The sequence below is a fragment of the Heliangelus exortis genome, chromosome 3 (assembly GCF_036169615.1).
Source record: "Heliangelus exortis chromosome 3, bHelExo1.hap1, whole genome shotgun sequence".
NCBI lineage: Eukaryota > Metazoa > Chordata > Aves > Apodiformes > Trochilidae > Heliangelus > Heliangelus exortis.
Window position 1 is genome coordinate 95,779,553 of NC_092424.1, and position 25,510 is coordinate 95,805,062.

Genomic DNA, 25,510 nt, shown 5'->3' on the forward strand with positions numbered 1-25,510 from the left:
TACATACAATACATACATGAATTTCAGTCATAGTCCTTACTGAAAACTATGGAGTTCCTCCAACACTCCATGAGTTGAATAGTTGCTGGTGCTGTTGCAAGAAGTCCTAAAATTCTCTTCCTCCAGCAAAAGTGTAAGGCAAGTCTGCCTGCTTTGGTAAGCATACTGTACTGATGGCTTTCTTCAGAGTATGCTGTCGTAAGTTCAGTAATGGAACTTTGACAAGATGCACTCCACTTTATACCAAAAGATGAGAGAGAGTTAATATTTACTAATCTAAAACCTTTTACCAAAACTCATTAAAACTTCATTAAAATTTAAAATTAAATTCATTTAAATACTGACCAAGGTTATCAGTTCTGACTTAAGGAAAAGAAGTTATTACAAGCAATTTTTTAGCATTTCAACATGAGAGTTGATTTTACTAGTAAAATTTTTCAATATGTGAATATCAAATATATTAATGTTGCTAGCATTTTTATATGCATATTTAACAGAAATATTTTAAATTATTCAAAGAAGTTCTCAGCAGTGCTCAGTAAAGCAGAAGTAGCAAAAAACCCCTCAAGAGATAAATAATAATGTCATCATAATCATCTCTTCTTGGACCAGTGTCAACTAAGACAGTAATATAGAATTAGTCATGCCTCTTACATACATTATGTTTGGTAGGAATACTATTTTATGGAATAGGCTCAGTACTAATAATTAACTTTGAAAGAATTAATTGTTCAAAAGAAAAATTGTTGAATTCCAAATGATCAGTAAAGATCTTGCAGGAGGCAAGACGCAGGCACAAGATTTGGGTTATATGTTTTCCGACTGAGTGGCAGGCTTGATTTTTCTTTATTTACCTTTAGATTGTTTTGCCTTTCAATCTCCGCAAAAACATCAGTTAATTAAATTTATTAATATAATTCATATCAATGAGCTGAAAGTTAATTTCACAAGTATATATCTTACCAGTCTTTTGAAGCCCTCAAATATGTAACTTAGCAAAAAATTACAGAAGGATTTGGTATAAAATCAGACTCTTACAGACCACAATGTGAATCTGAAATCATTTGCACTCTCTGGATTTACAGTTAAAAGTTTTAGGATATTGGAAAGAGGTTCTCCTTTACTCTCTTTATTTCTCAAAACTTGTGAAAGCAGCAAAGCATTGTGGTAGCAAAGCAAAAACCTAGCTTCCTTCAAGAGAAAAAAATATTTATGCTAATTAGTTCAGTCCTGTCACAAGAAACTGTACCAATTATTGTTGTCTCTATGCTTGATTGTGGTATGAGAATGTTTACAACAGGTTTGCTGCTACTCCAATTATAATCCTTCATCTTCATTCACTATGAAGACTTGGAAAGGGGCTTTTCTCCAAACCAGAGAGTATTTGTTATATGAGGCGAATGATGTGCTTAAGAGCAAGCTTAAGCATCCTGAGTACCATGGCCCCAAGTCTTTCTGACTCCAAAACAGAATTAACCCAGCTTCAACCTACCCAAAGCCCATGTAAAAAGCAGGAGTGTTATTTCAATCTAAAATATGACTGTGCATGCCTTTAAGGCACAGCTCTAGCATAAATTGAAAATTAAATACTAGAGAGGATTCAGAAATGTTTCCTCTGAGGACATGACATTTTTCTTGCAAAGATTTGGAATCACTGACAGCTGGGGAAAAAAAAGTAAGGTAAAATAACTGAGTTTCCCAAGCTCTGCAAATCCTATGTCACAAAAAGATCAAAAACTGCCAGTCTCAGCCAGATGATATCTTTTACCTTCCTTGCTATATCCCTAGTGGAATCCTAACTGTAGAGTCATGTCTGATTAGGTCTCCCACTTTACAGAGGATTTTCTGGACCCTCCTACTTGTGGGAAGACTTTTGGTGGCCCTGTAATGAGTTATTACATAATGGTTTAAAAAAGCAGCAGAGCGCTCGCCTACATTGTCCTTCATAGGTCAGTGATTGCTTGTAGGACAGAGAATCAGACCCTCCTTCAGGTCAACAGTACACAGCTGTCCCAGGTGGGTAGTGATTAAGTGTCATTACAACCTGATTCTTGTTCAGTGTTCTGTCAAAAATGAGATTTTTGTGTTCAATCCATTTCTTAATGGACAGGTGTTAAAAACAAATTGACATTAGTTGGCAGCTTTGTTGGCAGTCTCAGCATAAAGCCAAAGGTGTGAAAAGAACGAGAGGATAAAAGAGGATTGCCCAGCTGATCTCTAAACAGCCAAATTTTTAAGTAGTTTGAAGGAATGATGTAAAGTTTTTGATGTGAGCAGCAGCAGCTGTTTAGTAGACAGAAGGCTTGAAGGTCAGCCAGCTCAGTACACTGGGTCAGACCAAAGGACCATTTAGCAAAACAGCTTGTCCTCAGCACATATCTTCAAGAGAAACAAGAACAGAGGAAATATGTAAAATTATTTATGGAGTGTATTTTCTGCACCTCCAATGATTTCTGGCACACAGGCTCTCTGAGACAGAGTTTGTTTTATGGAAGAATACATTCTTTATTTTGATCCTACTGCCTTTTACTTCCTGCTTTTTATATCAAAAGGGCAAGTGAACCACTGTTTCCTAATCCCCTTTTCTCTTACTTATTTTTTATGTACCTTTGTCATGCAATTCCCTTAGCTGCTTAATTTCCAGACTAATAATTTTTTGCGTGAAAACGGTTCCATTTCTTTCAACATCTGCTTTCCCCACAACAACGAAATCTTATTTTTTGAGTGTTAGTTGCCTGTTCATATCCCATTACAGTGTGGGGCAAGTTAATATTTTCTTTCCTCATGTTCAAACTATACATTTATCTATTAGCAGTCCTTTTGTCTCTCAGTTATTTAGTATCATGAGGTTCTTCTGCAGTTACTTGCAGTTTGGCTTTTTCTCTCTCTATTACTTGTTGTGTGTAATAAACTTGTTCAGTCTGGTGTTCACCATTTTCTCCAGATCATTAATTAATATGCTGAACTGCATACATAATTTTGGGAGTCCACTGATAGTGCCTCCACAGTGAAAACTGGTGCTTAAGTGCTGTGTTTTGCTTGCTATGTTTTAGCCAAATGTTAAGCTGTGTGAGGATTTAGTCTTATTTCACAGAAATTAATTAAGAAACCCAAGTACACCTTAGCAATTGGTTCTCCCATGTGAAGTAACAGATTTGGTCAACTCTAAGAGATTTGTGAGGTGTGACCCCTGTTTGCAAACATTGCATTGGCTTGCTTCTTCCCCAGTTCATTATTTTTATCCATCTGTTTAGAAAAGGATACATTAAAGGATCTGTCATATATTGCAGCATTGGGAACTAATGGGGCAAACTAAACAAAATTAACTGCTGATCCTATAGTAATATCTTTTTCTGTGCAATGGTGTTGTGGCCATATCTATGCCCTCTTTTGTCCTTAAGATAGAGGGACTAGTCCAACTTTCTGTTTTACCATAAGCTGGGTAGTAGAATATGGCTTAGTAAGAAACAGATGTTTAAAACTGACCAGTTTAACCCCTTTGTATCCTTTCCCTATTCTTGGTATTTCATGTTCAGGTATTGCAGTAGGGTTTCTGCAGGCATGAGTATTCCAGAATTGAGGGACAGGGGAGAATTAATCTTTCCAGTATGATTTGCAAAAATCAAAACAGAGGATTTGTCTTGAGAAGCCACATTTTCTTTAGAATTTTACCTCAGTTTTAAAAGTATCCCATTTTGGCAGGAATATTTCTATAGCGTAGTATCATAATTTTGGGCTTAATAGATTTTGACCAAGTAATTTGGGCTGTTTTTTTCCCCTTTGGTTCATGCATATAATGAATAGCTGTGATGTAACTTTTCTGAAATTCTTATTCTTACTTCCTTGGCATGTTTTTTCTTTATTGTAGTATAATTCTAAAGCATTTGATTGAAGTATAAGGGATCAAAAGGAAACACTAAATTGCCACTGAACTCTCCATGAATTTTTTGCTGTCAAATACTCTTAAATTGGCTTCAATGTCAGTATTATTCAACAGCTTGCTAAAAGAAGTACAGCTAATAGTTCACAAGAAAAAGACAGGTTTTTATGTTTAAATTGTATAGATATTTTCTGTATCTTGAGACTTGGGTGGATGAGAACACTAGGTGAACATGCTTCCAGAATTTTTATGTTCCTTTATTTTCTGATTCTTGGATTTAAATTCAGTTATCATGTTCAAACAAATTGCATTTGAGCATAATAAGCAAAGTTCTGCTTTATTCTTAGATGCTTCCATTTCCAGACAGGCACATTAGATTAAGGTGATAATTTTCAACCTCAGATTGCATGTTGTTCTGTCAATTATTTTAATTTGTACAGAATTCTAAAATATGCATCAGATTCTTCACTCTGATTTTATTAAATTTAGAGTAAGCTTTGGAGACACTCTGTACCTTATTTTATGAAATAGAATTAGTCTATGGACTTGATTATGAAATAGTAATACTGCAACAACACCAGAAGATCTCAATCAGCTGAGACCTGTATTGCAAATACCCTAAATGAAATCCCTTTCCCTAGAGACTGCAGTCTAAAAGATTCTTCAGTCTTACCAAATCTGGCAATTTTATTACAGATTTTTCATTTACTAGAAAAGTGTTTCGCAATTACTAACTGTCAATTGTTCCGTTAGAATGTAAACCACACTATTTAAAATTTATTCAGAGAGGTAAATAGAAAGATCAGCCTTTGCTGACTGCAAGAAGGAGTTTTGGGGAGAAAATTAGCCTTAAATCCTTGTGAGTAAGGAAGAGAAATAGAACAGTTCCCTGAATGCTGTCTATTTTGAGTAAGTTTTATAGCTTTTGAACACCTGATCGTAACAGAGCTGAAGTCAGGTCATTTTGTAGTGAATTTTGTAGTGCTTTAGTGAATACTGCTCTGAATATTTACAGCTCGTGAAAATAGCCAGCTTTCAGCTCCTTTCTCTGCTGGTAAGTTTGCTGTGTAACCTGGGACACTGTTTTGTTTCAGAAACTGCACTAATATCTAACTTTGACCTAAATATCTGTGACTCTGAATCTTTCTCAGCTGTCTCTCTCTGTAAATTGCATTGCTATCTTTTTAATTAAAAGAGTGAAATGTTCCTGTCATGGTGGTGTGGAGATATAAGGTCCAATAAAAACTTTCAATTTTTCATTTTGATGCATTCTGCAAGAAACTCCTGGCTCACACTATTGTTTATTTAATAAGCGTTTTTTAAAACTCATAAACATGGTCATAAATCTGGATTGGTACTCTGAGCAGTGTTTCCCAGCATTTTCTAATGTAATAAATTTTTGCCTTTAAATACTATTTTGGAATCAAATAAAACCAGTTATCTTTTTTGACAATTTGGGCAGAGCTCTGTACTTTCAGTCAACAGTCAAATACAATGGTGTAAAACTCTGGATTATTTTAGAAGGATGAAACGGCATACTCTGCAAGTTTATATTGACTAAGTTATCTATTTCTCTGCAGTTTCTTGAATGTTTAAGTGCTAGTAGTTCTGTGACAACTTTTAAAATTTCTTTTTACTGTGTTTCATTCTTGGTGCTTTCATGCACTATTTAGTTGTGATGCATAAGAAGCTATGTGTATAAGCAGCTGACCTGTCTGTATATAAGCTTTGTGTTGGGTGTGAGTAAACCCTTTTATCAACAGCTGTATATCCAGGGTAATTTCCCTAACTTAATTTACATTTGCATTGATGCAATTTAAGGTTTTCTTTTGTGTATTGTAGTAACATTGAGTAGATTTAAAAATTGTATATTTTCACTACTCTTGCCTTTCTTGTAGAAGCATTTAAAGGAAAACTTCAAAGATGAAATTTCAAAGTTCATGAGTCCCTATATAGATACTGATAACACAGAAATAAGAATTTTGAATCTATTATTAGATAAAATTATGGATAAAAATCACAATGCACAAATAAGAAACCAGTATTCTCTAGCATATTAGGATACTGTTTGTCTTTTTTGCTGATTATTTTTTGATACATGTCGAAGAATTGCACCAACCAAATTATTTTAAATGACGACTGTCTTTTTTTGTTGCATTTAGAGAAAATTTAGGACATTTATGACTAAAACCAATTTCCTTTTCATTGACAATTACGAATATTAAGAAACACACACATATATGGATATCAATAAAATATAGGTATGAATTTAAGTCAGAAGCATTTGAAGATATCTAACATTCCTTTCAACATTATTACTTCTCTTTAGTAAATCCTAAGTGTCTTGAATAGCTTTATTGCTATGATTGTTCACTCCTGAGAGAAGCAGAGCCAGATACACATATTCATGAGTTTTTTTAATATATTGTCTGATAAACTGCACTTACTGATTCTGATTTATTCTGCACAGGCTCCATCGTCACCTTCTTCTCCCATAGCTAATGAACCAAAATACGAGAAGCGCTGGCTGGACACCTTATCAGTTCCTCTGTCAATGGCTCGAATCTCAAGGTACAAAGCTGGAACAGACAAATTAAGGTTTGTAATTTAAAAGGAAAGCACGGGGCTAGTGAGCTATTCCTAATATGTTGCTGTTGAATGTTGGCTATATCAGATTTCTTTGAGTGGAGATATGAAAGTCTTTAAAAACTATGCAGTCGATATTCTCTACAGGTTAATGTCATGCATGGTGATTGCAAAAAATAAAATAAAAAAGGACAATAAATATAGCTCTCACAAATATGTTTCTATAATCATTTATAATATGTATCTTGGAAATTCAGATAGCATCAGCAGCTAGTACAGATATAAAGTGTGACTTGAATTAATTTTTAAAGATACAACATTTCATTCTGTATCTCTAATAGTAGATTTGCATATTTCCAAATTCATAAATTGCTGATTAACTCTACTTTTTCTTTACAAATGATAACAGTGCACAATCATCATACTATGGTGCATGTCATTGTCATATAGAAACTCATATTAAAAAGAAACATGATATGGTACAAAATACTATATTTTTCGTTGTAGAATATTTTTGCATCTCAAAGACCTAAGTAAAGGTTCATAAACTAGCTATGGAATAGTATGTTAGAGGTTTATGTCCTGGACTTCAGGAAAGGTAAAAGCAAAAATGTAGTCTAAGAAATCTTCCATAGATAAGGTACTTGAGATCAGTTTAGTTTAGCATGTCACATGTTCTGCAAACCATTCCATGTGGTACGACTGCCTGAAATCTACAAATAGTTGTGGTCCAAGTAGTGTACAGTTCTCCATATATATTCAAACAGGAGCTAATTTTTGGTCATATTCCATTTTCTTTACGGGTTTCTCTGTATTTATTTATTTCTAATTCTTTTTAATGAGAGAATTGGAATCTCTGTTTAATCATCAATTACATAGGTCACCTGCTACCAGGAGGTACCAGAAACTCCTGTGTATATGTTTCTTCACCTGTGCCACATCTATTGCCTGAAAAAACGTCATTTGCTAGTAGGACAGCTATGCTGCTTTTCATTTAGAAATGTTGTCAACTCCTCTACCAGACTTAGTGTTGAATAGTAACGAATTGTTCAGAAAAGTTTTAGGTTCTTCCACAGTCTTTCACATTATTATTTCTATTTTATTTAGTCAGTTGTCACTTCCTCCACCACTTTCTTCCTTCCTGTTTCAACTGACCAGTTCATGTGGTCCAACCCTTCCCAATCTATTACAGATCTACAACCATTCAAAGCTTAAATATTCTTCTGTGACTTAGGTGAACCAATCTCTGTATGTACTTTTAGACATCAACTCATCAAGTTATGATCAGTGTTCTTAAATTTAAAGGGTAAGTGAAAAAAGTTAGAATATTTAGATCCCTGAGTTAATCCTGTCAGTTTGAAGCAGTTTCACTTATGTTCTGTGCAAAATTAGATGGAGCAATTGGATTCTAGTTCCCAAAAGAGTAGCATATGTATTTTGATAATTCTTTGAAGTAAAACACCTGATATTGCGCTACATGTCATGCTGAGTTTCAGTTTGAGACTAAAAAATTGTTAATAACACATCAGTGTTTGCTTTGGTACTGAGCAGGGCTTTCACACCATCAAGGCTTTATCTTTTTCCCACTCTGCTCCCACTCAATGAGTAGGCTGGGGGTAGGCAAGATATTGTAAGAGTACATGACCTGGGCAGCAGACTGAAGTTGACCTGAGGGGTATTCCATGCCCTGTAACAACTCAACAACAACAAACTGAGAAGAGGGGTCTTGGGGGTTGCTTTCCATTGCTTGGAGACTGTCTGGGCATCATTCTGCTTGTGGGAGGTGACAAGTGGTTGCCATTGCATCGTGTGTTTTGTGGTGGGTTGTTTTGTTGAGTTTTTTGGGCGGGCTTGGAGGTTGGTTTTTTTTTTTTTGGTTGGTTGGTTTTTGGTTTAGTGTTTGTTGCTTGTTGGTTTTTTTTTCTTTTCTTTTGTTTGTTTGGTTTTTTCTCTTGCCTTTGCTTCCTAAACTATATATTTTTAAAACCATCAGTTTTCTTTCTTTTCCAATTCTCTCTGTTGTCCTGAGGGAGATGAGTGGGGGAGCGAGTGATAGTGTGGATGCTTAGCTGCTCACCCAGGATCAACCCATCATAGATACATTTTTCTTCCCAGGACTGAGGAGCTTAGTGCATTCAGTTTCTGTCTTGGAGAGACATATTGTTTTATGATGCATCTTAGTCCCATATATAATACACTCCTGCATTACTGTGTTTTCTGTTTTTTTTTTTTCTCTTTTTCATATAAACACTCTATAAAGGAAGATGAAATCATTCCATAAAGCCTGTCACCATCCCATTATACTTCAGTTTCTACTAAATGCTTGTTTTGGTAAACCAGCCAGAATATCTATCTACATGAGCATTAAGGAATACCACCTTCAGATTAACTGCAGATGTTTTCCATGTTCTTACTGAAGGTGTTTATTTTTGCCTGAGGGATACCAGACTACTCGTCTCATTCTCTTCTCCTCTGAAATACATGTATATATTCTAGTTGTTATCCCACTTGTATCCTTTCTTTTACATTTACCCATGTTCATATAAGCATAAATTCCAAAATTTGTCATAAGAAATTGCTCTCTAAAACCATGTGTCTGCTGTGTATGAAGTAAAACCTACAAGAAATTACAAGTATAAATGGTGACATCAGTCTAGGTAACAATCCTCCTTTCAGCCATATCTGCAGACCTCTGCTCTCTGTCACATATTAGTCCTCAGTCTAAAGTCATTTGTATGAGTCCATGATGATTCCCTGAATGTGTAATGGATCTTTCTAATTTTCTAATTTTACCATTCTCTGAATATTTACTTAGAGCTTATTTGCACTCGTTGGTAGAGAGTATGCCTGCTTGTTCAGTATTAAATGAGCCCATGAATCTATATGTCATCCTTGTATCTGTTTCTCTTCCTTCTGTTCTTTGTTCTAGTTTTCTTTTGTTGCTATGCTACATTATAGATTATCCTCTAAGTCAGTTGTTCTTGAGAAGGTGCACAGCCACTAGAAAAGCCCTATTACTTTTTAGTCTGTTGTTGAAGTACTGGATCTTCTGTAGTTTCACATACACAGCTGTGGGCCTTCTTTTCAGGTAGATGGACTGTAGGAAAGGCCTTTTCCACCACTCCATCTGAATTAAATTCAGAGAGGTCTGTATCATTCCATCAAAATTATCTCTTTTAGCCCCTCTAACTGTGCGAAGTGTTACAGCTTAGGAAAGGGTATTGAAGGCTATATGATTATTTTGCTGTCTATCCACTCACATGTAATGCACACTGCTTTCTTCAATCTTCAAGATTTTTCATCTGTGAAATTCTTACAATTGACTACAGCAGAGTTGGCATGCTTTTCTGACTTAAATCAATCACACAGTGGCTGTTTTAATATATAGTGTTGTGCATTGTATATAGTATCTTTTAGTCCAACTGCTTGGGCAATCCCAAGCACAAATATAGTCTGGGTGGAGCAGCCCTGAGGAAACAGATTTGAGGGTGTTGGTTGATGAGATGCCCAGCATGAGCCAGCAATGTGCACAGCTGAGAAAACCACCTGTATCCTGGGCTGCATCAAAGGAAGTGTGGCAGCAGGTCAAGGGAGGAGGCGGTTCTACTCTCCACTCTGCTTTTGTGAGACTCCACCTGGAGCACTGTGTCCAGTTCTGGAATCTCCAACATAAGAAGGACATGAAGTCGATGGAGCAAGTCCAGAGGAGGGCCACAAAGATGATCAGAAAACTGGAGCAGCTCTTCTATGAACACAGGTGGAGAGAGATGAGTTTGTTCAGCCTGGAGAAGGAAATTAGGTATTAGGAAGAAATTCTTCACTATGAGGGTGTTGAGACACTGTAACAGTTACCCAGAGAAGATGTGGATGTCCCATCCCTGGAAGTGTTCCAAGGCCAAATTGTATGAGCAACCTAGTCTAATGGAGGGGGACCCTGTTCATTGACAGGGGGTTGGAACTGAATGATCTTTAGGGTCCCTTCCAACTGAAACAATTCTATGATTCCTGCTAGTGTGGTGTGCTCTTGGCAGCCACTCAGGATGGCCCCTCTGACCTCATTTGCTTTTTTTCTCTATCATATTCAAAATTGGTGGGTTTTGGGGTTTTTTTAGTTCGTTTGGTTGGTTGGGATTTTTTTTTTTTTTTTTTTTTTTTGATGGTTTAAACAAGCTCTGAGTTCTATATAACCTTAGGAACAACAGAAAAGATTGTTGTAAGGTCAAACAGAGTCTGGTATGTTGCCAAAGGATATCTTTTTGTTGGATTTATTTTTAAAAATAGAAAGTATGACAGCGTATGAGATGTCAGCATCTTGCTCAGATTTTTTGACCATTTTTCAATTAAAGGCATGTTATGTATCTAGAGCTGTCTTTTAGACTGCAGTATACTTTTAATGTGGTTCAGGTCAAATCTAGTCTATTCTAATCAGATTGGGCAATATTATTTTGTAGTTAAACTATGCAGTTTTAATTCTTCAGTACTCAGCCACAACCTGGACAGGGCAGCTCAGGGGTATGCAAGTTGGACCCCAGCTGCATCCAACTTAATCTGAGACCTGGCCCTTCCAGAGAGACTGAGGAAAATGTTATGGTCTGAGGGGGTGTTCACCTTCAGATACTGTTTGATTGGATTAAGGTGAAGGCGACACTTAAGGTTTGAATTTGAACAATAGTTTTAATTAGAACTATAGAAGAAATAACTCATAAAAATATATACTCGGGCTGATTTTTTTTTTATTACAAAAGTCACAATAGATGTATATTTAAGCTGTGCAACCTGGGAAAAATTATGGTAGGCCTTACAATTTTAGCAAGGAAAAGAGAGTGAATGAGAACAGGAGTAGGAAATTTAGAGAAATAGATAACAGAAATTCACTGGTCCTGGATCCAGCGTTGGGCCAGCTAGTGGAGGAGGATGGGTGTCAGAGAAGCTCCCAATGCCCACTATCACTGATCCCTGTTTTATATGCCTGTTCTGCTTAAACTATTGTTTTGCAAGGATGAGACATGAGCAACTGGGGTTGACCTCTGCCCCTTCAGCTCCTCCATTCTCTCTGTCATTTCCATATGCAGGCCCAAGGCCCTATGCAGTCTGTTATTTCCATAGGCACCAGGCAGTCCTTTAGCAGTACTTTTGTTTGAGGGCTTACAATGATGTTTTGACAGCACTTCCAGAATAGGCCCTGAGGGCTGGAACCTCACAGTACTCCATTTGAGTTTTCTATTAACATTGGCAAGAAAGGTCATACACTTAGCTCTTATATCATAAGATGGCCAGAAACGTCTGTGTCTATGTCATTGTTACTTTTTTCCACTGTAAGAGAAAGAACTTACCTTTAACTTTTCAAATAATTTGAATTAAATTCTTTTTTCCCGAGAAGTCTTAAGACTAGTGGCTAATGGCACAGGAGTGTATTTTTCATAGTTTTTTGATTCTGTCATTACCATAGTTATTAAGAGAAACAAGAGAGAACAAGATAATATTTTTCCTTTCATATACAAGAGGAATGAAAATACTGCCAAGTAGGAGTGTGAAATCTGTTTGTCATATCACAAAACAAAAGTAAAAAATCCCCCTGATGATTTTAAAGGAAAGGTATGAAATGTAGTAGATATCCTTTGTCTTCTCAATGCAAGATCTTTCCAGTTGTATCTTCAGAAGAGTAACATCGTATTAATGACCGAAATCACCTTTAATTAGGGTATTTCATAGTGCTGATGTGGTTGGAGTCCATTTGAATATTTCTATGCAGCATGCTGGTTAGTGGTTTTTATTAGTTATTAATTCAGTAACTGCTTTATTCACTTGCCTTTATATCATAGCACTATTTATCATTCTACACCACCCATCAATGTCATTTTTCTCTGTAAGAGGTAAAGTAATATATATGTAATGAAATATCTGTTCATCTGAATACTCTTAATTGCTAGCTGGTAATGACTTTATTTGACTAATAAACTGAAGATAGAATTGGTCAGTTGATGTAGTGTAAGTTTAACAGTGAAATAGTGAGATTGGTATTTCTCATGCAAAGGAATTTGTAGTTCATGGCATAATTTCAATTATTTTGATTTTAGAAATAGAAAACTAAAGATAAATAGACCAATAAAAGAGAATGTAGTTAATTCTATTGTAATATTTCATTTTTCTTACATAACATTTAAATCCATAATTGGAAAAATGTATAGCTAAGTATTTTCAGTCCTTACTAAAGATACTGAAAATACTATATAATAATTTGTATTTGCTGGATCAATTGAAGATTTAAATTCTACAATGTCTATAACCTCTTGAGCACTGTGTTCATGATTCTCAATTTAAAGACAGAAAAAATAAATGAATGCTTCTTTGGAAGGTGGAGATTGAAGAAATGAGTGGACTGGAAGTAATTCAGGCCCAGTAGCTATCAGCCCATGCTGCTATGATCCCAATTACAAAATAACTGACATAGATTTTGGTCTTATTTTCTATTTCTTGATATTCTGGTCAGTGCAATTAGCACAGAATATTGTATGATTTTTTTTAAATTGTCTGGGTTCTTTTTTTGGTTTGTTTTCAATTGCCTTTTTTGTTTCTTAGCAGAATCTTCTATTTTACCTTTTAACCTTTTGGTGAATTAACAACATGCCTTTAATTAGCTTAAATACATTGGAAGTTAAGAAGTGAAATAAATGATTTTGAGAAAGGTACAGGAATTCAACACAGCCTCTCTGTTAAAAAACCCTGAATGAGTACTTGCTTCCAGTTTTCAGTAAGGATTATGTTGAACATGAAGTTAAGAACAAGTATGTACCTGAAAGGTAGCAATACGGTGGGAAATGGGGACAGAGAGATTAATATCTGAGAAATGGTAAGATGAAAAATAAAGTATAGTTTTGGAGGGATATTATTAATCATATGCATTAAGAGCTATTTGATGATGCAGAAAAAGTACACTAATTAAAATCATTGGTGACACAGAATCAGTGTCATGAGTACAGAAGAGGAGCACAGCGTGTTATGAAGATTTTCCATTGGGAGTGAGATGCAACACAACAGTACAAAGTGCAGGGGGTGACCTTAAGGATTGTTACTTCAACAAAAATAACTCTGTAAAATAGTTTTTCATGGGACCATAGTCGACCTTTTTGGTAGATGGCAGCAGAGGAAGACAAAGGCTGGGTAGAGTAGTTAGGCAAAGAATAGCTCTTAAACACCACTATTCTGAAGATGTATAAAGGAGAAAATATTTTAGAGTATACAAAGAGAAAGACTTTTCAGAAGCATTAACACCTTTATAAAAACAGTGCTAAGACCCTAGCTAGATTCTATGTATAATTCTGGTTATTCAAATTAAAACAGAATTTTCTGTTGCAAAGTTTCTGTTTTCTCAAAAAGTGTTGTACTTTCACTTTGGGATTTGGCAGCTAGGGTTTGGCACTTAAGGAATTTCAACTTCTTTTATTTTCCCATTCTGCATAGAGTTGGAAAGTGAGATTAGTTTTCAATGGCTTTTAGACCTGATAACTTGTAATGCAATTGATATATTTCAGTGTAGGCAATGTTGGTGATTTCTAACACGTGTGCATTTTTTTGCTATAGTTAAAAAGTACTAAAACGATCTTGGCATCTGCCTTAGTGGTAGTCCATTTTGTAACACTTGTACTGATTTGCTGATCTTTGGAGCACTCCAGAGAACACAACATTATGTCTTTAGGAATATGAGACATAGGACAATTTATTGTTTTTTGCTAAATTGTTCAGGTGAAATTTAGAAAGAATAAGCCACGAAGTCCTTGGATTTTTTTTAAAAAATGTGCTATGTACAGTTTTTGAAAGACTGCATGAAGACTGCTATGCGTGTTTACCTTTCAAAGCATCGTTAAATTAAATTCTTTCCAGTATGTTTGCCACAGTTCTTCTCAAGCAGCAAGACATTCTGGAAATAACTTCAAGTAGTCAGGTAAATGCAGACTACAGAATAAGGTCTGCTCAACAGACTAAAGAGAAAGGTACTCTAAAAGTGGCTAGGCATTCTGCAGTTCTCTCCACAATAAGAGAGTAACTTATCCTTGGCTCTATTAAGCTTCTAAATCAGAAAAAACCCCAACGTATAGGCAGGAAAAAAGAAGCTAAGAGCTGTGTCACAGAGTTAGAATAAAAGATCAGCACTGAATACTGATTCTTAGAGATCAAGAATGCTTTAGTACCTGTTCCTTATTTGAGAAGTGATGCAAAATGTTTTGCCTAGAAATTATACATTATTTTTTATTTTTTAATGACATTCTAGAAGTCCATCAAAAAATCATTGACATTAAAACTAAGGAACTAACTGTTTTTTTGCACTCTAGGGCAGCATGCTTAAATACATCCCTTTAATTCTGTTCAGTAGCATGAAGCCAACATAAGGAGAGTGAGCAACTTTATTTTTTGAATCTTCATCTTCAAGATATTTAGCTATTATTTTATAATCTGTGCTGCAGCTAAGTAAGTGCACAGGCAAAAATGAAGCACTTCTATTCTTTTCAAGATGCTTGTATTCAGGACCCATTTCCTCTTTCCCTCAAAGATTATATGTTGCTCTGGAAAATTTATGTGACACCTATTCAGTCTCCATTACTCTAGTAAATAACATCCCTTAGAAGACAAAATGGTAGATGATACCATGGCATCTTGCCAATACAGAGAAGAAAAGCCAAAATAAATCCTGTCCCCCCTAAAAGGTAAACAGATTATTACCCTCAGAGAATTGTTTGTATTAACCACAGAGTTCAAAGTATTATTGCTTTTTGTTTTGTATGTTTCTGGAAAAGCTGAGACTTTGTCTTTTCCACTGCTTGCTGACAGTATACTAAATTCTAATCTACCAGGATTAGCTCAGCATGATTCTACCCCAAAACGTCTTCAATAACTGCCTCAGGATTAATAGCCTTGGGTTTCTGCAGTTGACCTGCTTGCTTCCCACTGACTTTGACACTGAAAAAAAGAAAAAAATAATCTGGAGCAATATGTTGAAGTCTATATTGCCCATTACTTAGCTTTATAGCTGTTATTTTACAAAATGCCTATGTGTTCAAGAAATACATATTTTCAGTTGACTGTTGTGGGGAAAATTATTTGCATTATGATTTCAGTAATAATGATAATTATAAATATATGATCAAGCTTTATTGCTTTTTATTCTGATAGTAGAGGGTGTTTAGATTTCAAATAAATCTACCATATTACCATGTGTAAGTCAAGCATGTGAACATCTACTTTTCCCTAACCAACATATCTTTAGACAGTATAAATTGGTTATTTTTATCATGGAAAATTTCAGATCTTGAAGAAGTAATACTTTACGTGTAATTTAAGCATAATGACATTGATGATTGAGGGGGTCATGACCCCCTCACTGGAAGTGTTCAAGGCCAGGTTGGATGGGGCTTTGACCAATCTGGTCTGGTCGGAGGTGTCCCTGCCCATAACAAGGAGGCTGGAACAAGACTTTTAAGGTCCCTTTCAACCCAAACCATTCTATGGTTCTAGGACAGAGATTTGTTGTCATGAGCTTTAGACTCCTCTTGTCAAAAGCTTTATAGAGCTTGAACCTGAACCTGAGCTGGAATTATAGTGGCAGTATTGTTGCCACTAATTATTATATAAATATAGATTATCCAAATATAGATTCTGTTAGTCGACTCAAATATGCCAAAGAATTCCTAGAGACATTTGTGCATTGCATTGGAGACTGAAGCCACTGACATTGCCTCTGAAGACTTTTTTTGGTTTTTAATTGCTTGTGTTGATTGCAATAATTGTTAGCATAGGAGTTCCCTTCTGTCATCAGCCCCTCACATATCTTGGTGCCACTTGGATGATGCATTCTCATTGCATGTCTTCATACATTTATTGAAGCTGAGTTAGTATCTACAGACCCTGTAGTTATTGTGAAGAGCACATACTGTTTCACAGGTCTGTTAAATGCTCTAGATTGTCATCTCTGCTTAGAGATTCTAGGATCTTAGTTTTGGTATTTGAATTTGCTATCTAAGTTAGGGGTTGTGTATGTCTTCTCTGCACAGCACCAAATAAATTCTGTTTCTACACTCCACTGTGTATCAGTGGATCCTCATTGTCTCAGGGAGATGTTGGAGAAATGAGACCATAAGTTATATCATTACAACACTGTTGGGATATTTTTCCAAGCCTTAGGTAAGAGGAACAGTATGCATAAGAAGTGAGTATTTCATTTGGTTTACTTGAAGTATTTGGTTTTCTTTCTTTCTGAAGTGGTGAAACAGATACACTAAAATGAATGGGACACAGAATTATACCATTGCTGTCAGGTTTTAGTAGTTACCATGATAATTCTAGCATTAAAGGCAAACAGGGGAATCAGACATTAAAAATTTAAGTCACAGGATCACAGAATTGTCATGGATGGAAAAGACCTTCAAGATCACCACGCATCCCCCGATAAGTAAACTATATTTATTAGTATCTGTAGCACCATGGCTATCTTTAGAGCATGTCCTGAAGTGCCTCATCTACACAATTTTTAAATACTTCCAAGGATAGTGATTCCACCACCTCCCTGGGCAGTCCATTCCAATGCCTAACTATTCTCTCAGTAAAGGAATTCTTCTTAATATCTAGTCTGAACTTCTGTGGTACAACTTCAGGTCATTTCTTCTAGTCCTACCATTATTCACCTGAGAGAAGAAGCCAACATACACCTCCCCACAGGGAGTTGTAGAGAGCAATAGGGTCTATCCCTCAGCCTCTCCTCATAGGATTTTTTTCCAGGCAGAGCTCAAGGTGCAGCCTCACCAGTGCTGAGTACAGGGGCACCATCACTTCCCATCTCCTGCTGGCCACACTATTCCTGTTACAAGCCAGGATGTCATTGGCCTTCTTGGCCCCCTGGGCCCAATTCTGACTCATATTCAGCTGGCTGTTGACAGCACCCCCAGGTCCTTTTCTGCCTGTCATCTTTCCAGCCACTCCTCCCCAAGCTTGTAGTGTTGCATGGGGTTGTTGTGACCAACATGCAGGACCTGGTACTTGGCCTTGTAAAACCTCGTAGCACCACTGCCACTGGTCCAGCCAACGGTCCAGGTCCTTCTGCAAAGCCTTCCTACCCTCAAGCAGATTAACACTCCCACCCAACTTGGTGTCATCTGCAAACTTACTGAGGAAGCCCTCAATCCCCTATGTAGACCATTTCTGAAGATGCTGAACAGGGCTGGCCTCAAAACTGAGCCCGCAAGGACACCACTGGTGAGCAGTACCCAAATGAATTTAACTCCTGTTGACTACAACTCTCTGGGCCTGGCCTTGTAGCCCATTTTCAAGCCAGTGAGGAGTACACCTGTCTATGCCATGAGCCACAAGTTTCTGGAGAACGCTGTGGGTGATGGTGTCAAAGGCTTTACTAAAGTCCAGGTAGATAAGGTCCACAGCATTTCTCTCATCCACTAGGTGGGTCATCTGGTCATAGAACAAGACCGGGTTGGTCAAGCAGGACTTGCTTTTCCTGGACCCATACCTGCTGCGTCTGATCCCTTAGCTGTCCTCCACTAGCTATGTGGGTGCACTCAAGCTAAACTTCTCCATAATTTTTCAAGGCACTAAGGTCAGGCTGACAGATCTGTGGTTCCCTGGATCATCCTTTCAGCCCTTCTTGTAGATAAGGGTCACACACTGGCAAACCTCCAGTCATCTGGGACCTTCCCTGTTAACCAGGACTGCTGGTAAATGATGGAGATGCATCTCATGAGCTCCTCTGCCACCTCCCTCAGTACTCTCAGGTGAATTCCATCTGTCCCCATATACCTGTGAGTGTCCGGGTGCTATAGCAGATTGTTAACTGCTTCCTCCTGGATTCTGGGGGGTTGTGCTGTTCTCTATCTTTATTGCCCAGTTCAGGAGGCTGAATACCCTGGAGATAGCTCATATGACTATTAAAGATGGAGTCAAAGAAGTCATTAAGTATCTCAGTCTTTTTCTCATCCTTGGTTGCAATTTTTCCTCCTTCATCCAAAAGGGATGGATATTCTCTGTGGCTTTCTTTCTGTTAATAATAAATTTGTAAAAAGTTTTTTTGTTATCTCTTATGACAGTGGCCAGATTAAACTCCAGCTGGGCTTTTGCCTTCCTAATTTTTTATTAATGTGACCTTACTAGATCCCTGTACACATGCCTGCCCCTTCTTCCAAAGGAGGTAACCTCTCCCTTTTTTCCTAACTCCCAATAAAAGTTCCCCATCCAGCTAGGCTGGTTGTCTTCCCTGCCATTTTGTCTTAGGTTGGGCACATGGGGACAGCTCAATCCTGTGCTTTTACGTTTCCTTCTTGAACAATATCCAGCCTTTCTGGACCCCTTTGTCCTATAGGACTGACTCCCAAGGTATTCTCTCAACCAGTGTCCTGAACAGGCCAAAGTCTGCCCTCTGGAAGTCTGTGGTGGAGGACCAAGAATGTTATTTTTGGTAACAACAACACTTTGCAGCTCTTTGAACAGTAATGCATATCAGCTAATGTTTATATATCTATTAGGATACTTAATTGTGGTAATATTATGTGTGATGAGTCTTTTATGTGACCTTTCTTAGCAAGTATATCGAGTTCAGTGTTCATGTTCACCATCAAGCTCTCTACAAATGGCAAATGTAGGGTAATAACTTTTTCAGTAAGCCATGAATGAGTAACTGCCTATTAACCTCTATGTATAATTTTGAAAACTTTTGTTGTCATTTGTCATAAATTAAGCAGTGAAGGACTTCCTTTTAGATCACAGATCCCAGGAAAGGTCATGAACTTCATAGAGCAGTATTCTTAATTCAGTACTTTGCTTTCTTTCAGGTTACTACCAGCATAATATCTATATGTCTATAATATAAATATCTAATTTGTCAATATAGCAGTGATGCTGTTTATATTATATATAAAACAAACATGCACACTCATTTAGATAATTATAATTGTCTTTCACAATAGTATATGACTAAAATCAAATTCTCATTACATTAAATAATCTATGCATCTTTTTGAAGTTTAATTGCTGATTCTAGTGGATGTCATAAGTTTTGCATTTAGACCAGAGTACTACTTCCATGCCAGTACTCAATGAACTTATGTTGTTCCTATTGGAAAGTGTTAGATAAAAAGCACATCCCACAAGCTTCCAAAAGGAGGGGGATTTCAGAAGTACAGACACAGTGCCTAACTTAATGCAGATAGTAAGGAAAGCATCAGTGTTTGTAGAATTAAGTTGCTGTAAATGTATGAAAGATTTTTAGAAGCATTAGCAGGTGTCAATGCTTTTTTGAGAAATAGCCCTGTGTTCAAAAACTATTTCAAGAAACTTCTAAATACATTTTTTTTTAATTTCTATGTCATAAAAGAGCTTAAGGGAGACATTGCTTAGAATGTTTTGTAGAAAAGCATAGTAATGCAATAAATTAAAGCTAGGAAAGGCAGCTCTTTGCAACTTGATACATTCCTAATAAATGAAACCAAAATACAATAAAGAAAATAGTCATTTTGGCTTAAGAAAATTTTATGTTTGTTCAAAAAGACGTAATGTATACTTCCTGAATACAATACCTTAAGTTCAGTAATTATGAACGTAACATGTATACTCAAAGGAAGTAAATCAGCACAAATATATTCTGGTACAAAATACTTACTGTATGTGTTGCTCCTGGTACTGCCCATTATTATCCTTCCTTCTATTGCCTTTCTTTTGATCTGTACAGTTAAGAATAAAAACTTGTCAAAAGGTATAATAATCACTTGAACACTGAAAATACTGGGCAGTTTCAGAAAACTGACATATCTTCCTTTATGGATATATTTCTTCTTACTGCAGATCTAATGCATTTGAAGTGCTGGCACTCGATGGAGTTAGTACTGGGATACTTCAGTTTTATACAGCCCAGGAGAGTGCTGACTGGCTGAGAGCAATATCAACTAACATCAGTGATTTGACACTTCAAAATGTATGTTACTTTCTGCATATTTTCTTGTCTGTGCTATTGTAAAATTATTTCTATTTTTCAAAGGGTAGAAAATAATTCACATTAATATAAAATAATTCAGAATATACAAATGCATGTGTATGGGGATGAAAAAGAGAAAGGAAAGAGAAGTTATTTGGTCAGTCAAAAGCATCAAGTTTTCAAGACTTGCAATGTTATTATAGAACAGAAAATCAGACTGTATATTTTTATTTTTTTTTTAAAGATACTCGTCAGGCAAAATATTTATCCTTTCTGGTCATTTCACAGAGCCTTAAAGATTACTGGGTATTTCATTTTTTAATTAAAATGTGCTTGAATTTAGCATTTCTAGATTTTTAAGTAGGCATGTGGAAATTTTGTAGTTAGTGAAGTGTGGCTTATGGAGGCTTATTGGGAGGCAGTATTTTTACCTCTCTAACTTGTCTAGGAGTTGAATTATTTAAGATCATATTATTCCATCTTTCTCCCTAGAAGTATAAAGATTCTTATTCTGTTTCAAGTTATTCCTGTAAATTCATAGGTAGCGTTCTAAGCATTTGCTATTAGAAACAGGAATATTAAATAATTCCTAAAGAAATAGAAAAATATTATTTGGTCATCATATTCTATTCCAAGGCAGAACAACTGAAAACTATTGAAGAGTCTAGAATGTATCATAAAGTTAAATAGGGAGCTCAGTAAAGTACCATACATTTCAGGTTTTTTTAAATGGTAAAAATCAGTGATGAAAACATGAGAGGACTGTTGTCTCTGGAAGAATTGCATGTGCAGGTTTTTAATTTTCTTTTTTTTTTTAGATGTGCTTAGACTGTAACTTTTCATAAATTATGATTTAGTAGCATGGCTTTAGTTTATATTATATACTTCAGGTTCATTGTTGCTTAGTTCTTCATATTAATTTGTGTAGAATTTACATAGAATTTCAACATAATTATTTGGTCAAAACAGATTATAAACTGATTTTTTTTCCTGGTCTTCCAAAGTGACTTGGAATCACATTTAATCACAATAGTTCATTTATTACAATAATTCTTTTTAAATATTCAGTTGCTTAAGTGATGTCTGAAAAAAAATAAAACATTTTTGCTTATGGTGCATTCTTTATAATTATTCTCTGTTTTCTCTTTAGTGAATTACATACTTTAAAGGGTATTACTATCTGATAGTTCTAAGAAAGAAATGAAAGTTGTTAATAAAATTTCATAATTCCTTCTCTGTGAATAGAAAAAACAAGTGTATGGTAATATTTTTTTGAGCAGCTCCGGTTCATAGATACTAAGCCAAATTGTTTCGCTTTCTGAAGAAATCCACTGAATAAAAAGCCACTCCAAGGATACAGGTGAATAAGATAATAAGAAGTGGCTATAAATGCAAGTAGATTTTATTAGTTGTAGAGTTCTAGTCTCTTTTTTTTTTTTTTTTTTCAAATGCACTCTGTACAGTAGTGTGTGTCCTGACATGGTACCTTCACTGTGTTGCGAAAACAGTATTTTACAGAGGACCTCCATTGATCTCTGTTATCTATATTGTACTGAATTCTGTAAAGAAAGTAGTTCATCTGGTGTTTGTATAAGTGGCTGTCCTGGAGAAATGTCTGAGAACAACAGCCATGATAAATCTGTGTTTTGTGTAAGATACAGATCACATGAGAAACGAGTACTTACTGCCTTACAGGTTTTCTCAGGTGTGCAGCCTGTGGTGCAACTGGAAAGGTGTGACCAGAGCTTTATTTTAGTTAGTGATCATCAGAACAGGAGATGTAGTAGTTAGTGAGAATCCCTCTTATAGCAAACCATTTTTTAAAACCAGGACTGTGAGGCTAGAGTGCAACTGAAGTATACAGGAAAAGAAGGCTGGAGAGAACTCTATGATTTTGGACAGCCAGAGGATACAAACTTCGACATCCACAGTGCTTGGAGCAAGACCTTTGGATTAAGCTTCTTGAAAATCCGTTTTGAATGCTTCTTACTATTACCTTAATACTATAATTTCAAAAAATGATTGTTCTCTTATCAGACTTCTGAAATTGACGTTAGGGGATGGATCTGCAGTTCCTCAGAGGTCTTTCCTGTTTCCGCACATATCAGCTTCTGTAGAGTCTCCCCCATTTGGCAGGAATGCCTGAAGGTAATCACTGCTGGTTCAGAGATTATTTCAGATAATCCATCCCTTATTTTATGGGATAATTTCTTGAGTCTTTGCTGACTCTAAGTTCGGTTGCTTTTCCAAATATTTGAACTATTAATTTCCTATTCTGCCCTATACCATTATCTCTGTACCTAAATTAATTGCTAGATCAGTGGTCACAATGGACCTCCTTGTTGGCATATTGAATGTCAGACTTGATCTATTACGTAGTATTTAAGCAGTACTTTCCATTGTTCACTTTTTACTTACACACATTTTTTAGATTTTGTTTGTGCTGATACTTGTTTCTTGACCTCAGCAACTCTCCCTGCACCTTAGCCATTCTTCATCTATGCCTATTCATTCTACTCTTATATATATCTCTTGTCATACAAGTTTGCATACTATTTTGAATATTTTCTTTTAGAATCTTAGTTCTTAAAGTGCTCCTGATACAGATATTTTATTACAGTGCACCCTCTTTTTCATGTATCACTTTTGCTATTTTTCCCTAGTACACTCTTATTCAGCAACTGGGAGCTCTTTTTTAAATCTCCTGCTGATGCCAGAAGACAATCCTAATGTAGTCAGTACAAAAATAGTTCTTCTACAATGTGCCACTTGTGTAAATCTCAGACTAGGCTTTTGAAGTACTGGAACATCTAACTTCTCTGCAAAGGAAAGGTCTATGGGGATCAAGTGTAAAGGAGGAGTTATCTTTTAGTAGTGAAGATGTTAGAAGTCATGACTGCATGAGGATGCTACCTCTGAATGTTAGTGTATCTAGAAAGTGTTACTTGATAAATGAGAGATAGTGATGTTGGTACTAGCCTGGAGATAGTTCTTATAAGCCAGACGAGCATGGGGAATACTAAAACATTGAAAAGATGTAAAGGTGTCTTTTCAGCCCTCTGTACCAATATATGTCTGGTCTGGTTAGCTTGGAATATCTAATAACTGTCAGCTTTACAAGCAGTATGGGTTGCTTTTTTTTTTCTAAGGACCCTTGCCCCAAATTATTCATTGCTCAGTTCCTATTGTTTTTCACATACTTTTCTGCAACTGTGAAACTTCCCTATCATTTTCTAAAATGTTCTCAAAGCACTTCACATTTCCCTTTGTCAGAAGAAAATAGTGATGAATCAGGACCTCAGATTTATTTCTTTGTACACCTCTTTGCACAGAAAAAGGTTAAAGAAGCTGAGGGGAATGGGAGAACAGAAACTCACAGCAGAGTTGCCTTGATGAGACAAGAAGCACAGGAAAAAAGTTGATCTGCCTGTACAGATCTCACTGTTCCTGTTCTTAATTGGTTCAATTGGAGGTTTCTTTGTAGGCTGAAGTGGCAATGCAGTGCTGGAGATAATAGGTATTTCTCTCTTTTTGTTTTGCTCATTTCAACCAGCTATTAAACATGTGCAGCTTTTCTCATGGATCTTAATTATTTCCTTTGAAACTTAACAGTTAACAGTAATGTGGTCATAATCAGTAGAAACACCTAAAGGCAATGTTACCAGCTTGTTTACATGATAGAGACTTGTTTCTTACATTTATCACTTTCTCAGGGTTTTTGGTTTTTTCCTCCGGTATGTTCTAGTGGTGTTATTTTTTTTTAAATGTTCACAATTGAGTAGTTCATAAGCAAGTATGAGCTAAAATGCAGTTTTTCCACTTAAAAAATTATTTATGATTTTTATAAATCATTGCAGCAATTTCACTGAAGGATGGTAGAAACTTAACATTTGGCATCAAAACAAGGTTATTAATCTGGATAATAGTATGCCTTTGACAGCTTTTTTAGTTGTGTATGTCATAGTATGTAAACCTTTTCTTTTATGCCTTCACGTGTACATATTTCTAAGTAATACTCCATATAGCAGTACTGTGAAAATTTTCTTTCAATAGGGATACACTTAAGAAATATGAGCTTTGAACATGCATATAAAAAAAGAAAGAAGACTGGAAGGTCTTGGTTTCTTTATACAGCAGAATGTGGGGTACACATAGGAACAAAATTCTGTGTGTCAGAAACTGGGTGTCCAAATGGTTGTAAAAGTAAGAAACACATCACCTAAATTTAGCATCTTCCTATAGCCAGGAAAAAAAAAAAAAAAAGTGTCTGTTAAGATAATTTTCTCCCTCTGCTGTCTGGAAAAAGATATATATAGCTCTTTTTACCTTTTCTGGCTTACCAAAGTTAAGTGAGATAAATCCTGGCCTGAAAGGTATTTAGTGCTAGATAGATAGTTCTGAATCATCTCAACCCTCTTCTGTTCCTGCTCCATGTGTATTCATTTAGAAGAGAGTATAAGAATTGCAATTACTTAATAGTTCCTTTTCCAAGTTGCCTGCAGTCTTTGCAGATCCAGGCTGCAGTTCCCCTGTTGATTCCAGCTCCTATTACTGTATTGCAGTGCTGAAAGCTCAGGCAATTTCCAGCAGGGTGCTATGTATTTTATAGTGGTTGTATTCCTGTCTCTCTGCACCCGCTGTAGAGACCTGAACAGAACATGTGGGGTAGGTAAAGTGGAGAGTGCCTGCCTCTCTCTCTGCACCCCCATGACATAGGAACATAGGGACATAATATGATGCAGAAGATATTTTCTCTCCCAAGTTTTGTCAGGGCTGCAGCTGTCCCTGCTTTGAATAGGGAATTAGCCAAGGCTGTGCAGTGAATAGCTGTGGAGTCCAAAGACTTCTTCCCTCTTACTCTTACCAGTGGGAAGCTTACCAATGGTCATGAGGATGCTTTTCACTATACTTTACATTCATTCTGCAGAAAAACTACATGTCCAGTCTCATAACATAATTTTCTCAGTTCATCTGAACACAGTACAAAAAAGTAGGGTAACAGATTTCCTTCCTGTCACATATGGAGCTTAAGTTGTTTCAGCTGAAGAGGATGAGAGGCAACAGGATCCCTGCTAGTG

At 36.2% G+C, this 25,510-nt stretch overlaps 1 protein-coding gene across 1 annotated transcript in view; it reads left to right on the forward strand.

Moving 5' to 3' along the window:
- The window catches only part of SNTG2 (syntrophin gamma 2), a 139,997-nt gene that overhangs the window by 63,966 nt on the left and 50,521 nt on the right, over nt 1–25,510 (forward strand). The window contains exons 9-10 of the mRNA XM_071742457.1: nt 6,351–6,478; nt 20,303–20,432. Coding sequence (XP_071598558.1) covers nt 6,351–6,478; nt 20,303–20,432 — 258 coding nt within the window. The remainder of the gene's footprint in view (nt 1–6,350; nt 6,479–20,302; nt 20,433–25,510) is intronic.